General features: G+C 41.9%; 1 protein-coding gene across 1 annotated transcript in view; it reads right to left on the minus strand.

Moving 5' to 3' along the window:
• Positions 1 to 15,598, minus strand: part of map3k5 (mitogen-activated protein kinase kinase kinase 5) — a 77,065-nt gene that overhangs the window by 25,794 nt on the left and 35,673 nt on the right. The window contains exons 7-13 of the mRNA XM_030405460.1: positions 8,952 to 9,122; positions 6,501 to 6,613; positions 4,776 to 4,935; positions 3,065 to 3,218; positions 2,818 to 2,925; positions 2,186 to 2,238; positions 495 to 590 (exon numbers count right to left, since the gene is read on the minus strand). Of these exons, the coding sequence (XP_030261320.1) occupies positions 495 to 590; positions 2,186 to 2,238; positions 2,818 to 2,925; positions 3,065 to 3,218; positions 4,776 to 4,935; positions 6,501 to 6,613; positions 8,952 to 9,122 (855 nt within the window). The remainder of the gene's footprint in view (positions 1 to 494; positions 591 to 2,185; positions 2,239 to 2,817; positions 2,926 to 3,064; positions 3,219 to 4,775; positions 4,936 to 6,500; positions 6,614 to 8,951; positions 9,123 to 15,598) is intronic.

A 15,598-nucleotide genomic window follows, 5' to 3' on the forward strand; every position in this document is an offset into this window, starting at 1 on the left:
TGAAACTTGGTAGACAAGTTCTCTATCTATCTATCCAAAAGCTCTACCTCGCCATCAAGTGGCAATTAAGCCACATCGTGACATCGTGAAATGTGATGTCATTAACCACTATCAACCAGCATTTTTTGGCATTTTTTTTATGGCACGCATCGCCCGCCATGAACGACGGTAGTAGATACAGCAATCCCACGCATTTTGTTTTTTAATAATGACTGCAAGTTAGCTTTTTTTGTGAGAATATTAACATGATAAGGTTAGCACTTGGCATTTATCCACGAAAAACACAAAGGGCCTCTCTGGCGGCACTCACGTTCTGACTTAAGCTAGTACTTGCTTACTAGTAAAAAGGTACAGGAAAAGGTTATTAAACAATGTTTTATTACATTAAGTGAACATTTACAGTGTTAACAGGATTAGTAGTCCTGTAACAGTTTGAAACACACACTCAATGAGTTTAATGCTGTCAAACAACCAGAGGCAGAGTGAGAACAGACCTTTTACAGTGCATCTCTGTGCAGAAGTAGATCTGGAAGTCCTCAGCATTGTGGAGGACGTAGAGGAAGGCACTGCGCTCGTCAAACTTGGAGATGCTGGGGAGAAACAGCTCATAGTCAGTTGGACAATAATCTCCTGAGAGCGGACACAACTTCACTGGACGTCTCTGCTATGAAGCATAACTGTGTGTGGACGGCCTTGGAACTGTAAACCAGAGTCTGTAAGAGTCAGAGTCTGTAAACCCCAGTAGATCTGAAGAATACAGACGTAATAACAACAATACGTCTCTCTGATACACTTGGTAAGCACATCATTTTATCCTAAATTCCTGCACAAATGATGGAGAGAGCTTCCATTCAGCAACTAAATGGGAACTTTTATTCGATGGGATGAGCCCTTGTGTCCAGCTCTTATCCAGCGTGCCAAGGCCAGAGCTGCTGAGCCAGACAACCGAGCGGCTGTATGTGTGGTCTTATTGTTGCTCGCATAGCTGCTATTGTGTCCTGCTGGCTGTCTGCAGGCTGAGTGGGCACGGAGAATGAGTCGTTCCCTAGCAACATGTGAGCACGGCCCTCCACTTCTCCCCGTATCTGACACTGAATTCCTTTGAGGAGCGAGGAAAAGGAGGCTCAGCGAAGATGTCGTGAAAAAACTGTCTGTGGCAGACTGTCTGTGGTAGACTGTGGAATTAATGATGCATAAGTCAGCGCTGTTGTTTACAACTGCACATTAAAATACTTTAATAAAATGCTTTTTTTGCAATGTTTTTGTGCAAGATTGGACACCTGTGCACATTTAACATGTTCGGCCCTAACGTGAGGCCTTTATATATTTACAGTGAGCAGTAAAAAACTCCATTTATGTTTGGCTCAAGTTTGACTTTTTCCATTACTATATTGCGTTTTTTCTTGAGGTTTTTCATTTGCCAGTAATTCTAATACCAATGTATCTCTGATCCATGTTTACCGGGGCTGGAAATACTACCAAGTGCAATTGCATAAGCTGCAATTTTTTGATCAGCGTTATAACGAAGTACTCTAGTGCAGCAGAGATGTTCTCCAGATATAAGTGAATACATGTTTGTTAGGTAAAGACTCCAACAAATGTCACATCATCATGACTTTTTCAGTGGAAATTAAAATTGTGATGCGAAAATGATCTATCATGAATCCTATCACAGTCATAATATTTGTCAAAATAATCGCAAGGTATGATTAACTTATGCATCCCTAATGTTTGTATAAAATAACTTGGAATGATGTTAGTTTGTCATTTAAACTGTCAACATTTCCATTTCCAAGAATAAACCTGTACAGTGTGAATATGAAACTGTGTTGTCCTTGAAGGTCAGTTTGTTTATCAAGTAAATCAGTCAGTGAAGACCTTTCTCTTCTGATTAAGATTTCTTTCCAAAAACTACGTAGTGCACCTTTAAAGAAAACAATTACAAACGGCAAATGAGACGCATAACTTTTTCTCCAATTAAGGAAAATAAAAAATGATATATGCATTGTGAGGGATGTAAACATAATGGCAGGACTGGTTCAAAAGATGTCCTGACAACCCTCTCAAATGGCCGAGCTGATTCAATATGTCCACCTGATGATACATCGCGGCCTGGAGACGGGTGTGATGTCACTGTCACATCGCTCATCAGTAATATGTCATGCAAAAGACAGCAGGCACTGACCTGACACCTCGTACTGACGTGGCGCTGAAGTTCCACTCATGAATCCCCTTGTGCTGCAGGAGAGATCAGAACAAGTATCACGGCTTCTGTGAACACACACTGATCGACCTCACGGTGATAAAAAGACATCAGAGTTTTTATCACGTGAATTAAATGGGAGTGTGAAGTCAGAGTGGCCGATGTAGCAGGTTTACTCGGATCGATTTTCTGGTGAGCGACCACTTTTATTTATGTGCTGCGGCGTAGGTGAGCAATAATTGGCACAACATGAGAAAATAATCGATAAGAAAGACACAAAGAACCTCCTGCACAGGAAACGAGAGCCCATTATCACAGCAGAGCATCTGACCAGAGATAACAAGACACGAACCCTGGTCATCATCACCATCATCCATCCGTTAGCGCACTTGATGAGCAATTGAGTCATTAGCTAGTATAATTATTTACACAATGCTAGGCATCTGTACTGTTGCTATGGTTACGTGTAAAATGACACACATTTTTTTGCACTAGCCCTCTAGACGCCTTGTTCAATTTATAGCGCGACTTCCGGCGCACCCCGTCACTTCACCGGAACGCCTCGTTTCCAAACAAGTAAAGTGGTGGGATGATATAAAACGATGCACACCCACCTTGTCATCAGGAGCGACGTGCCAGATGGACACCGTGTTGTCGTCCACGTCTTTGTTTATGGATAAATATGACGGCTGGTAAACTTTAGTGGGCTCTAATATCAACACCTGGAGAAGAGAGACATGTGTTGTATTCTTTCTTTGTATGTATCAGATGAAGGTTTGGTGAGTAATTTGTTTCAACATATTAAACCTGAGTCATTCAGCCTCAGGTGAATCATATGATTCCCTGTCTGGAGTCACTTACAGGAAATCGAACAGAGGAGATGTCTTTTTTGGTAGCCTCCACCAGGAAGTCCATCCAGAAGTCCACCAGCTCCTGCTTGGGCGCCGGCTGCTCGGTTCCGGGTTTCTTAAACTGTTGGTAGATCAAGATGGTCTCCACGATTGAGCGCAGATACCTGAAACCAACCGGAGAGAATAACAGAAGAAAAATTCATCCACTGTGCCCTGAAAAATGTCAAAAATCCAAACCTTTATTTAACCAAATCTAACTACAGAACAACAGGAAGCAAAAACATCTGATACTACAAAATAAGTTACTGGCAGATGTATGATATTGTTTTAAACCCCTGAGCATAGATCAAGAAAGATCACAGAAACAAACAATACCATATGATTGTGTTACCATGCAGGAGCTCATTTTTCTTTGTGACACTAATGGAAACTTAAAGAGTATTCACAGCACTAACACAAATAAAGAACAGCAGGGTCATTAGCAACACAAAAAACAAGCAGCAGACATTTTACTGTACTCCTCCACATGTTCAACATCTGACACAGCCCCATAAAATCCGGAGGAATGGAAATAAAGTCTGAAATTATGGATTGCAGCCAGTTAAGACTTTGTTCCTCCACTGTGAAAGGCTTGCAGCACAGTGAGAAAACAAGGAGTCAGTTTGATTTGGTCGTTATATACAAATGTTAGCCGTTAAAGGATCATTCCAGGCCTTATTTTCCTGTTTTGCCATTGAAACACATCAATATCTCCACGTTTGCAAGTTGTTCCTGAGTGGTTATGGACGCGGTTAGATAAAAAATGTTTTTCAGGGTAGTAATTCGGTTTGCAAAATGTAAGAAGCCACAACAGAGCCGGCGGTGAATGCATCAGCCTATCCACTCACAAATCCCTGCATCATTTTAACGAGATAGTTCAGGTTTTTAGTGGTGGGGTTGTATGAGCTACTAATGCTGCATTCATGTGCTCCTCGGACGTTCCCATTTCCCGAGTCCCGACTTGGCAATTTGTGAATTTGGTGTTTTTAAAGGGTTAGACTTGATCCAAACTGACATGTTTAAACACGAACAAACCAACAAATCGACGCAGTGGTATACCAGCAGCTTCTGTGTTCTGCTCAGCAAAATCCCTGTTCTTATCAAAGGGGTCCGGTGGGTTTGGAAAAAGAAAGCGGAGAATGATATAATGGCTTCATGGTGTGTTCCATTTGAGGTCGGAAGTCGGAATTTCTGAGTTCCCAGTCAGCACTTTGAACTTGACCCTCCGTGAAGTCGGATTTCCAACTTCCAACTTGCGGATCAACAGCTGTAATAGCTGTAGAAAACACTGTTCGGATGGATAAACTGGATAAGGACCTCAAACAACACCAATGATAAAAATCTGAACTAACCCTTCAATGTGAAACATCCTGGTTTTCCGTTTCTCTTTCCACAAGGCAAATAATTTACATTCCAACACCTTTCAAACTCTTTTTTTTAAAATGTCACGACAACTGATTCATATATTCATCAGATCCCTGTAAAGCCAGAGCTGCTGTTCAAATGAGCAGACTGTGTTCCTCATGATATTTACTGTTCTCCAAATTCAAAATACACCAAATGCCTGCACAAAAACCACAGATGGCTACTGTGGTCTCAGGGAAAAGCAGAGCACACAGTTGGGGTTGGATGCGGGCTTAAAATGTGTTCCTCGTCTGAGAACAGCTCATCCCTGTTCTCACCAGATGGGGGCTTTGAGTTTGAAGAGTTTCTCAGAGGCCTGGATGACCCTGGTGTTGTCGCAGGCCAGGATGCTGGCGCCCAGGAAGAAGCCCACGTCCCAGTAGCTCTGCAGCTTGTCCAGGCTGCCCTTCTTCCCCAGCAGGCTGCTCAGCTTCACTCCTGAAACACAACACAGAGTTAAAGTTTCCCCCCTCCAAACTGGGACTTTCGGCTGACTGTCGCAACTAAAGGCTCAACAAAATACTCTACCTGGACATGCTTCAACTTGCAGAATAGAGACTGTGCTTTATGATTTATCATTGTGATACAGTTTAAAAGGTAACTATGAGGAAAAATTGTACTGAGTGAAGCTGCAGCTACATGTCCTGCTGCAGTAACCAGCTAGTTGGAGAGTCAGGTGGGGGTCGTAGGGATAAGTGCAGAACTAAACCGGGGTGGGGGTGGGTGGGGTTTGTTTAGGGAGCTGCAGGCCGATTCCCAGGACTGCTCGCGCTGTTTCCCACATTCCTGAGCTCCTCTGAGCCTCCGATTTGAGGGCAAAAGCAGAGGATTTGGAACAAGGGCTTAACAGCACGCTTGCTTGCCAAACAGGAGGAAATGTTGCTATATTTAATCAGATTTTTCTTTGTGAAAGCAGCTATAATCAATATGGTTATGTATGTTTTATGTGTGATATGATAATATTCACTGGTAATGACGAATCCACAGAGATATAACACAAACCTCTGCCGTTCCCTCAGTTTTATGAGGTTCATTGCTTCTTTTAGCTCATTGTGTTTTTTACATTGCTCTCATACCGCTTTTTTTCGAATGTAGCAAACAGCTGATTCAGTAAAAAAAAAGCTTGAATAAAGCTACTCTTTGCTTCCTTTCCTTTAAGAGAAACATTCTGAAAATCAATTGGAATATTCCCGGTAAAATAAAGGTAAAATAACAAACAAAAAAACAAACAAAAACAAAGCAACTCATAATGCAACTTCATTTTCAGTTGCGTTTCTGTCCACCTGATGAATGTAAGTCAAACAAACATTGTCCCGTTCGCTCTGTTTCGGTCTCCAACAGCTATGTTCATCAGTAGTTGCTAACTTTGTCTGTCTGATTGAGTGATGTCATTAAACCAAAACACTGAGCTGAAAGATGGTAAAGTGCTCCGTAGACCTGAGGGGACTGCACAGGCAGGTGATAATTCTCCAAATCCACGATTCAATTCAATTACATTTTTGAACTGAACCTTATGTTTCCAGCTATGCCATCGTAGACTATTTTCAAGATCAACAGATCATTGATTTAATGTCCTGACAACTGTCGTTCATACCTTCACTGTCACTTCACATTTCTAAATTCTTCTTTTAAAAGATAGCTTGACTTTATCCTGGTGGCTTTTTGCAAGTTCAAATAATAATCACCTAAATTAAAGGTGCCTAGATTCAACAAAAAGTAACACTTCAGGAATCAGCAATACACCACAAAAGATAGGAATTCAATTTGTTACAAAGTTTTGTTTCTCAAATCTGTCCAGAGTGGACCCTCTTCCTAGACAAACCAATTAAGGATCTCTGACAAAGAAAATAAATTGGAGTTACCCCTGTTGTCAATCATTTGTTGGTCTTCGTGCACACAGGACAAGCACATGTTAGGGATAAGCTTACCAAGCTTCACCTAGCTAGCTGAATTAACGTCTTGGATAGATGTGACTGATCATATGGATCATAGCGTCCACTCACCCACTTTGCGAAGCTCGAAAGACGTGTCAAACTGGTGTCCGGCTGCCAGGAGCAGAACAGCGTAGTTGATACCAGAGTGTAGTGTTGGCTCCGACTCAAACCCCTTTTTAAACCTGGGAGGAGAAGAAAAAGCGACTCTAATAAACACTTTTCTTTCCACCAAGAAATGCGTCATTTCCAAATCCCAAGCATCTCCGAGATAACGGATGGCTTCACGGGGCTCCCCCGGCTTCCTCAGACACTTCAAGTTAGAAAAAACAATTACAGCCATATTGAGTTGGGACCAACTGCAACTGTGAAGACCCTCGCAAAACAAGAAATTTCATCTATTTAATGAGCAATCTGCTGAGCTGAGGGACGGGGTGTGAATGTTATTAGGGGCCTCTGCCAAGTTGTGACATGGAACTGAAAATAATAGCCAGATGGGAACTCGATAATGAAAGCAGCATATTCACTCGGCAAAGAGATGAGGTCTTCAGAGCTATTTCCAGATGAAGGCAATCAGTGTTATTATTATTATCACTTTGTCATTAAGTCAACTTCCGTCAGCTATCGTTAGCCGTTGTATGCTCACATGACGACCACGCTCGTGAGGAGAAGGCAAACCCTGACTAGCCTCAGAGGATTCGGGGATTCAGGGCTTGAATTCAACAAGGTGCTGGAAACCCTCCACATGCCTCTCGCTCTGTGCTGCTGACTCATTAGCTTCAAGCAGATCCTGCTGGTTTTCTCGGCGCTCATGCTGTGAACATCCAGCTTCCTCATCCAAAGGTCTTTTTACGAGGTTTAGATCCGGACTAAACACAGATTGAATGCCGGGATACTCTGAGATGCTGACCGCGGTTACTTGATGAAAACAACAACGTTAATAAAAAACGTCCATCGATGGTTTTCTGCAATACTCACTTAGATTAAAGTTCTATGATGTTTAGTTTCTTAAAACCTGAGCGCATCTCTTGAAAGTACAATAGAAAGGGGACATCTTTCTAACAGTGTCTGAATGCAGCGTCATATCCCTGAACTGAAAAAGCCCACAACCCTGCGCTCTCATTCTGTGGTTGAGGGAAGCAAGCAATGCAGCATCTAAAATTAGAGCAGCCCAGATGCTTTTGGTTCACTCGACAAATCTAAGAAAATGTGGCAGACCTTTGAATTACACCACCACCAGTTTCTAAATTCCGTTCACCAAAATAGACACGGTAATGATCATTATCTGTAAAGACGCCATGTTTGTGCACCTACGCCGATCTCTGACACAACAGCACTACCCCTGCAGCTTCCTCTGTTCGTTAACGGTTTTCATCTAACAGTTTTATACTCATAAACCAGCTAACACAGTTAAACAATTACAATAAAGGGTTTTATATACGATTGTGGAACAAAACTATATGCTGGTCATACATGGTACGGTATGAACATTTCTTCAGCATATAACCTTTGCGTTTAACGTCTCTGCAAACCACAGACACGTCCATTTGTACCAGATGCGACACATCACGCTCACATTATATGCTTATCAGCCACCTTTCACATCAGGAGGTGGAGCAGATGGTGGTGGCCTCATTATAGCCAGCAAGGCTGCAAAACAACGGACGGCAGTTCGAGTCACAGCGGTGGATATTTTTACAGAGACGAGGGGACATTTCCAGGTGTTTTTGCAGCAACAAAAAGCATCTATTTTTCACAGGAAGTTGGACCAGCATTTGTGATCGTGGCGACCAAAACCAGCATCTGAAGCCAAACCACGATGTTTTCCCAACCCTAACCAAATGGGTGTAACCAGAGCATCGGCACAGCGTCGCGAAAAAGACAACACAAACAAGATGCAACATTATGAAACATTCAGTTGGAAGTTATTTGTAGTTATGCAGAATGTACTTAGCTAACATTTGCTCTAACGACTGATTCGAATGTTCTTTTTTTTATCTGCAAAGTAACTAGTCACTATAGCTGGTGTTTATGCAGTGGAGTAGAAAGTATAGTATTTGTCCCTGAACATAGCAGAGTAGAAGTACAAGTATATCGAGTATACTTGAGTAAATGTGGTTGAATTTGAGCACTGGGAGCCTCTGCATTTTGTTCTCATGCCCCTGCACATTTGCTTTCAGGTGTTACACGTCGTGCAGTCTCGTCTGCAAGCCTCCTGTTGCATGTCACTGATGTAATGAGCTGTCATTTGCAGACATGCGGTCCGCCTCTGTCCCATAATTCTTCTTGCTGACAAAAGGTTGTACCTTCACGCTCACAGTTATCAAGGCGTCCTTTATCCACGGAGCCATTTATAGTAAATGCTACATACTGAAATCCAGAGAGTCACCTTAAAGGCATCCATCGTGCATCGTGCCCTCTGAAACATTTCCTCTAATAATATCTATGTGACTCCGTGTCTGGTAGAGCACATACACACACACACACACACACGCACGCACGCACACCGACATCCTCTCTCACCAGTGTGTCCCGCTGTCTCTGCTCTCTGTGTCAGTGTAGTGAGACTCCAGAAACGTGTCCTTGTATATGCGTCCCACCAGGCAGTAGATGTCCGAGGCCACCTGCTCCTCGCCCTCCACCAGGGGCAGCATGATGTCCAGAGCCTTCTGTCTGTCGCCCGGCAGGTTCCTCCTGCAACACAAACACGGACAAAAAGCCCATGTGAATAGTTATTAAGGGGGTAAATCAAAGCTCAGACAGTTTTTGAACTTGAGTGAGGCATCTCCCAGCAGCAGTGGAGCAAGAACTAATCAACCATTATCCATCCATCCATCCTGCGTTACTTCAGACGTCTGTCATGTGTCTCTTGGATCTTTCCCAAACGTATGAACTTTCACCGCTAAATCATGTAGTGCTCTCAATTCCCTAGAGGGGACGTTAGCTGCATTTGCATCCCATCTGGTATATCGGTATTTATCAGAATGGAAGATATGAAAGAGAATAAAAATGCGTCGAAGGAAGCAGACGCACCACTTTGCTTTCCCTCGTTTGTTTGTGGTGCAGTAAATCCCCTAAACGATCTAATATCAGTGTAAACGAGTCGTACCCGCTCTCACTTCACAACTCTGAGAGACTTGAGAAAGTTCAACTTGGCTGAAATGTTGACTGTTTTTAATAAGTGAAGCATTACAGAGGCCGAACTGTGTGTGAATTAGTCTTTTTACACTCTTTTCGCTGGAATGGAAATAAGTGTACCTCATATAAAACAGTCAATTTACAAGACATTTGCCACATAAACACCCCTTTTCATTGATTTCTATTTTTGGATAATCGCACAATAACTACCGAAGAGTTCCCACGAATTCCATACAAAGAAGGGAGTAACAGGTGGCACGCCTTCTCCTATATAACAACAATGGGCTTATTAAACAGTAGGATGCACATCAGTAAACCAACACTGCTCTCAATAACTTGATATCCGTATGGTGGATTGAAGAATTATTTTTCCTAATACCTGAATGAGGGAACACTTTAAAAGACGACTTCATTAGAATTTCACTCCTGCCACGTTATCAGAGTCCAGATGGACATTTAAAAAAGAAAAAAAAGCATCATTTGGGGTTAATCTCGTCTATTCCACACATTGTTCCTTCTTGTTAAAACCTGCTGACCGAGTTCCCCACGATGTGACTCGACCGTCGATTAGCAGCTGCAAAGCCTGTAGCCATTAGCCTGCAGCAGACATGAGGCCGAGAGGTCTGGTGCGTTCACTTCTTTCTAACTTCACTTGTTTTCTTCAGACACAACTAACACTATACACAAGTTGTATTTGTATAGGTGACTTTTACTTTGACTAAAGTAATATTTTAGCACAACCGCTTTACTTTCACTAAAGTATGACTTTTGGGTACTTTTTAAAACACTGCTTTGATAAAGTAAAATTGGGGTTCCCCATTAGTGTGTGTGTGTTTTTTAATGTAATCTTGGGGAAGACATTTTAATCAGAGGATCAAGATCTTCACTGATTGTTCAAGCCTGAACAAACTCTCTTTGTGTTCATGACTGACTAAACTGATTAAACAAACTGACCTTAAAGGATGACACAGTGTCATACTGTTTTACTTTGTTTATATGTGGCGGACCCTGCCACCTTTCTAGCTTCAAACAGTGTTCTGGGGACCTGATTTTCCTCTGAGAACTGCTAATTTGTTCAGTTATGGGAGAAAATTAAAAGTTTGGATTATTACCTCTTATTGTAAATACTGAAATTCTGAGTTTGATTTTTTTCTTCTGCGCAATTGCAATGAATGTTTACGTAGTTGCAAAGCCTTCCGCAAAAACATTACTATATGATTAGTAAAACAACATTGTGTAATATCTATTATATAAAATAAATCAAATCAAATAAAACACTATATATAGTGTGAAGTGTATTCTGCCCATGACCCTGTATATTCCTGTATATTCTTGGGAAACATATGATGAAAAATAAAGTCACTAGTTTGAACCGAGAGAATCAAAATTAGCATCACCAGCATGCTGCACATTCAGTAATGATGTGTGTGTTTATGTGTTTGTGCGTGTAGCTAGGGAACAGCTGCACTGCATTGTTGTGGGACAGTGATACCTGGCTCGGAGGGGGCCATTAGGAGCCCGACTTAAATTACTGAGGTCACTGGGTTCATTTAAAGAATCAACACTTTTCATTCAGTGCTGCTGCAGAGGAACCACGACAAGGCTCTGTTTGTAGCCAGCCTTCAAGGAAATAACAGAGGCTCTGCAGTGTCACAGGCAGCTCATTCTGAAGTAACAGAGAGAGAGGAGAAGAGACGGGCCTTGCACTGGGAAATGAACTGAAACCTCTTCAGTTGTGAGTTAATTCAATTACACGAACGTCGGCTCATGAAAGCTTTCAGATTTCCTGTCTTGATCGCTTCACATCTATACAGGATAAAAAAAACAGAAGAAAGTGTAATTTGCTTAATGCTTTGCCTCAAAAAAAACAAAAGGAGATAAACACAGCTTGGTTTGCTGGGAGCAGTAATAGAGAATCAGCCAAAACTCCTTCAAAGTTGATTTGCACACTTTTTTATACCGATGTTTGGCAAAGTAACCGAAATACGTCACATTATAATGTCGCGTTCGCTGCGTGACACAAAAGTAAAACTCACCTGCTTCTTATTTTCCATGACTAATCGAGAAGAGACCTGTCTGATATAACATTATTAAGTCTGACTGACGGGTTCTTGGATGGTAGCAAACTACCAATAGCAACCGTTCTGCATCGTTTATTTAACGAACTACTTTGATTCTTTGCTGAGCTTCACTCCTCTACAACATAAACCCCATCATTCTAAAAGGGATTGTTTCCAAATAGAGCTGTTAAAGGTATCTTCCTATTAAAAAATTAAATATCGCAATGTCAGTATTTTTCCAATACCGTGCAGCCCCTTTCTAAAGTGAACCAAACCTAGACCATTGTCTTGTCACATCACAAACATTAATAGTACTTGTTAGTCTTGTAGATGTCAGCGTGAGTTACGCTGACAAAGAAGAGGTATAGGAAGCCTTTGCTTATTGCAAAGACGTTGGCGAGACGTCAACCGAATGTCAGCGTCTCTTCTTTGGACGAAGCAGATTAACTTCAAAAAAGTGATTCATGACAGTTTTGTAAGACACGGAAAAATACTGTTGCTTAATATGGAGGATCTTCTTACACACATATTATGTTTTGAGAGTGACAAATAAATAAATGTGGGACACATTAGCTGAATCCCTGCTGACCTTCTGGATCGCCGTGCAGAAGCTCCACAGCAGCAGGATGAAATCCAAAATCAAAGAGCCACTTGAGCTGCATAATCTGCCCTCGTCAGTGCCCACTATGAATTAATTATCAAACACCGTGATATATTAATCTGTAAGGATAAGGAGACCATTAATTAAGACCGTTCTCACATTTGTCAACATACTAACACAACATATGGAGTGTTAACGTCAACAAAAGTCCCTTACATCTTCAGGAAAAAGCTGTTTTGCCATTACTATGGTGATTTATTCAGCAAAGTGTTTCAGAACCTCCGCTCCCTGAGTAATTTCTCTTCTTGAGCTACTGAAAGTGTCAAAACACAGACTCATAAAGGAACGAGCGGTGTTGCGAAGTTAAGTCTCGCACCGGCACAATGTGTGATGGAGAAACATAACGCGGTGGTTCCTCTGCAGAGCGTGAAGGTTAAATAAAACATACGAGCCGACAGCTATCACCATAGAGACTGTCCAGAGGGGAGAACAGTCACGGAGACAGATCTCTCTCTCTCTCTCTATTTCTCTCTTATTTTTTTTCTCTCTGGAGGAGCTGACGGTGTTTGGATGGAGGAGATTCTCCCCCTCGCTCCTGTCAGGCACCCCAGCAGCAAGCCCTGCACAACAGGGACCCCGAGCTCACGTGTCCGACGCTGCCCTGCTGAAGCCAATTAGTTCGACCTGGAGGATTCATCTAGAAGCAGAGGACCTCACAGTACTTCACCGATTTCAAACCGAACATCAAGGATTAGGATGCAATTTCTGGCGCTAGGGGTCTCTCATTTACTAAAGAGGGAGATTTTCAGGGGTATAGGCAAATGACCTCCACCATACCCCAAAGACTGTACACCAACGATTAATAAAGACAAGCAGCCCAGTCAGGATTAAATGTTAATGCAGTTCACGTTATTGCAAAGATGCGTCCAAAGGTTCATATCACGTACACATCGTATGCTTATGACTTTCAAATCTGGAGGTCAAGGGGACCAAGGTGTCGTACAGACTGCCAAAAAGGCTGCCAAGCTCAGTTCGAGAAGATATCTGGGGATGTTTCCTGCAGTTTTTTGCTCTTTTTCACGGGAAGCTGGACCATCTGCATCCATGACAGTGGCACTCAAAACAGGCATTTTAACTAAAACCATCAATTCTAATAAACCCACCAAGCTGTTTTTGCACTTAAAGATGAACAGCATGAACACAGCGTTGTGACAAGAGAAACAGAAAATGTAAAGTACACAACTTAACATGTTGCACAAATGTCGCTTTTAGACATTTGAATGCAGAAATGGTACATATGATGCCTTTAAGGCTGATTATTAATAGTCTCGTGGCTTGGTAGTGGGCTGCATGGTGCTGTGTAAGAACTGAGTGAAGAGACTAAAGGTACTGAATTATACAACCCCACTTAAAGTGAAAAATCCATTCAGGTTCAGATTCAGAATAGAAATACTTTTCTCTTTTATCACCTCATTTGTGCAGATTATTACAACCCACCTTTGAGTGGTATGGCTTTTTGAAGACTACTGAATAATTTCAGCAGCAATTTCCTATCCACGGTAGTCATGTCACTGTTTTGTTGGATCTCAAAGAAATGTGTGTTTTATTTTTCCGGGATCTGGACAGCTGTAGGACACTAAACTATCAACTAAGAGGACCGCATGGATAACGTTCTTTATTATAATACCATTCATTTTCAGCATGGCATGATTTCCTGTAATCAGGACATCTAAGTACAGGGTTTCTACACATTTTCCACTGCAAAATGCCTTACTTTTCCAGACTGAGTAGGAACACTGCGAATGGGTCTGAGGTGGAGAGAGAATACAGGGAGGACGATGCCGACAATATACATAAAGCACTTTGAAACTGTTTTGAAAGGTGCCGATTAATAAAGTTTATCATTATCATAATCGTGCAATATTTATTTTTGAGGCTAATGGTTGTAAGGAACAATTTCTATCGATTAATATTGAATTGAATTGATTAAATTGAAAGCCTTTATTGTCATTATACACAGTACAATGAGATTTGAAATATGCCGATTATTTATATGATTATTAAGCATTTAGTCATTAAAAATTTGAGAAATTGTGGGGAAACTGACAAATAACCCGATGGGAATGTCTGTTCTTATTTAAAATGAGTGAATCAAATACCTGCCACTTGATCACATTAATGCTACATTATGATAAATTCCAATATGCCAAAAATATTACAGGATACACAGTAGCTACGATGAATTCATGTCACCCCAGACTATGTACTGTCATACTGCACATTGTCTCACTAAATTTGGTTAAAGGCTTCTTTTGTAAACTTGGTGGCTATTATATAATCGAGTAAAATTAAATACCTCCACCCCGAACATGAAAATAATCATTTCAGAGGTGGAAAAAATTAAACTGACTACAAAAGCACATCACATAACAACAGCTACTGTAATTATAGTGACTCATCCCACTCTGTAGAATAGGTAGGCTGACACAAAAGACCTCCCACAGCTGTTTGTCTCTACGCATGACGTCCTCTTCCGAACCTGAAGGAAGCATCTCGAGCTCACGACCGAGGAGGTGTCTTCGGTCGTTAACGCTCATCCTGTGAATTTATCTCACAAGGTGTCTCGGTGCGCCGCCTTGAGCTCACAAACACAATATCGCATCCCGCTAACGGGCCAGACAGCAACAAGCAGCGATATGCGGACATCTTGGCACCCTGCAGCAACATTTTCCAATCGCTGCCAAATTAAAGAACAGCGCGCTTTATTGCTGTTGGAGGCGGCAGCACCGCGAAAACCGCAGGAAGTTTACAAGAGAAGCAGCTGGTGAGAAACAGGCAGCCAGAACCTCTCTGTGTTTTACATCTGTCTTTCTCTCGAGTGGAGGAGCTACACACATGCCACCAATAATATCACAGCCGCTCGGGAGCTCTTAACCTGAATCTGCTGCCGCTTTAAACTGCTAATTTTTGGAGTTTGAAGACAATTCTCCCACCACTGCGAATACCGGTGTTTCAACTGAACACCCACAGTAGATACTGATTTGTAAAACAAAAGCATACGTTTGCAATGAAAGACCAAGAGATGTTCGGGAAAATGAAGGCCGAGACAGAGATGAAGAAAGAGTTTCCTCCACTGAGATTCCAACAGAAATCACTGTTACAGAGCTTTTCATCACTAACCCCTGTCTCTTCTCCTCCTGCTCATAAAGTAAAAGAGAAAATAAATGTTCTGCCATCCCTGCCCACTTTATCCACCGAGGACATAAAACTCAATAAGGAGGCGGTCCCGTCTGCTCTGGACCGCGCAGAACGCAGGATCCTCAGACGACGACGCTTTAAAGCGACTAAATGTAACTTTCTCCAGAAAGATG

This window comes from Sparus aurata, chromosome 22, assembly GCF_900880675.1.
Source record: "Sparus aurata chromosome 22, fSpaAur1.1, whole genome shotgun sequence".
Classification (NCBI taxonomy): domain Eukaryota; kingdom Metazoa; phylum Chordata; class Actinopteri; order Spariformes; family Sparidae; genus Sparus; species Sparus aurata.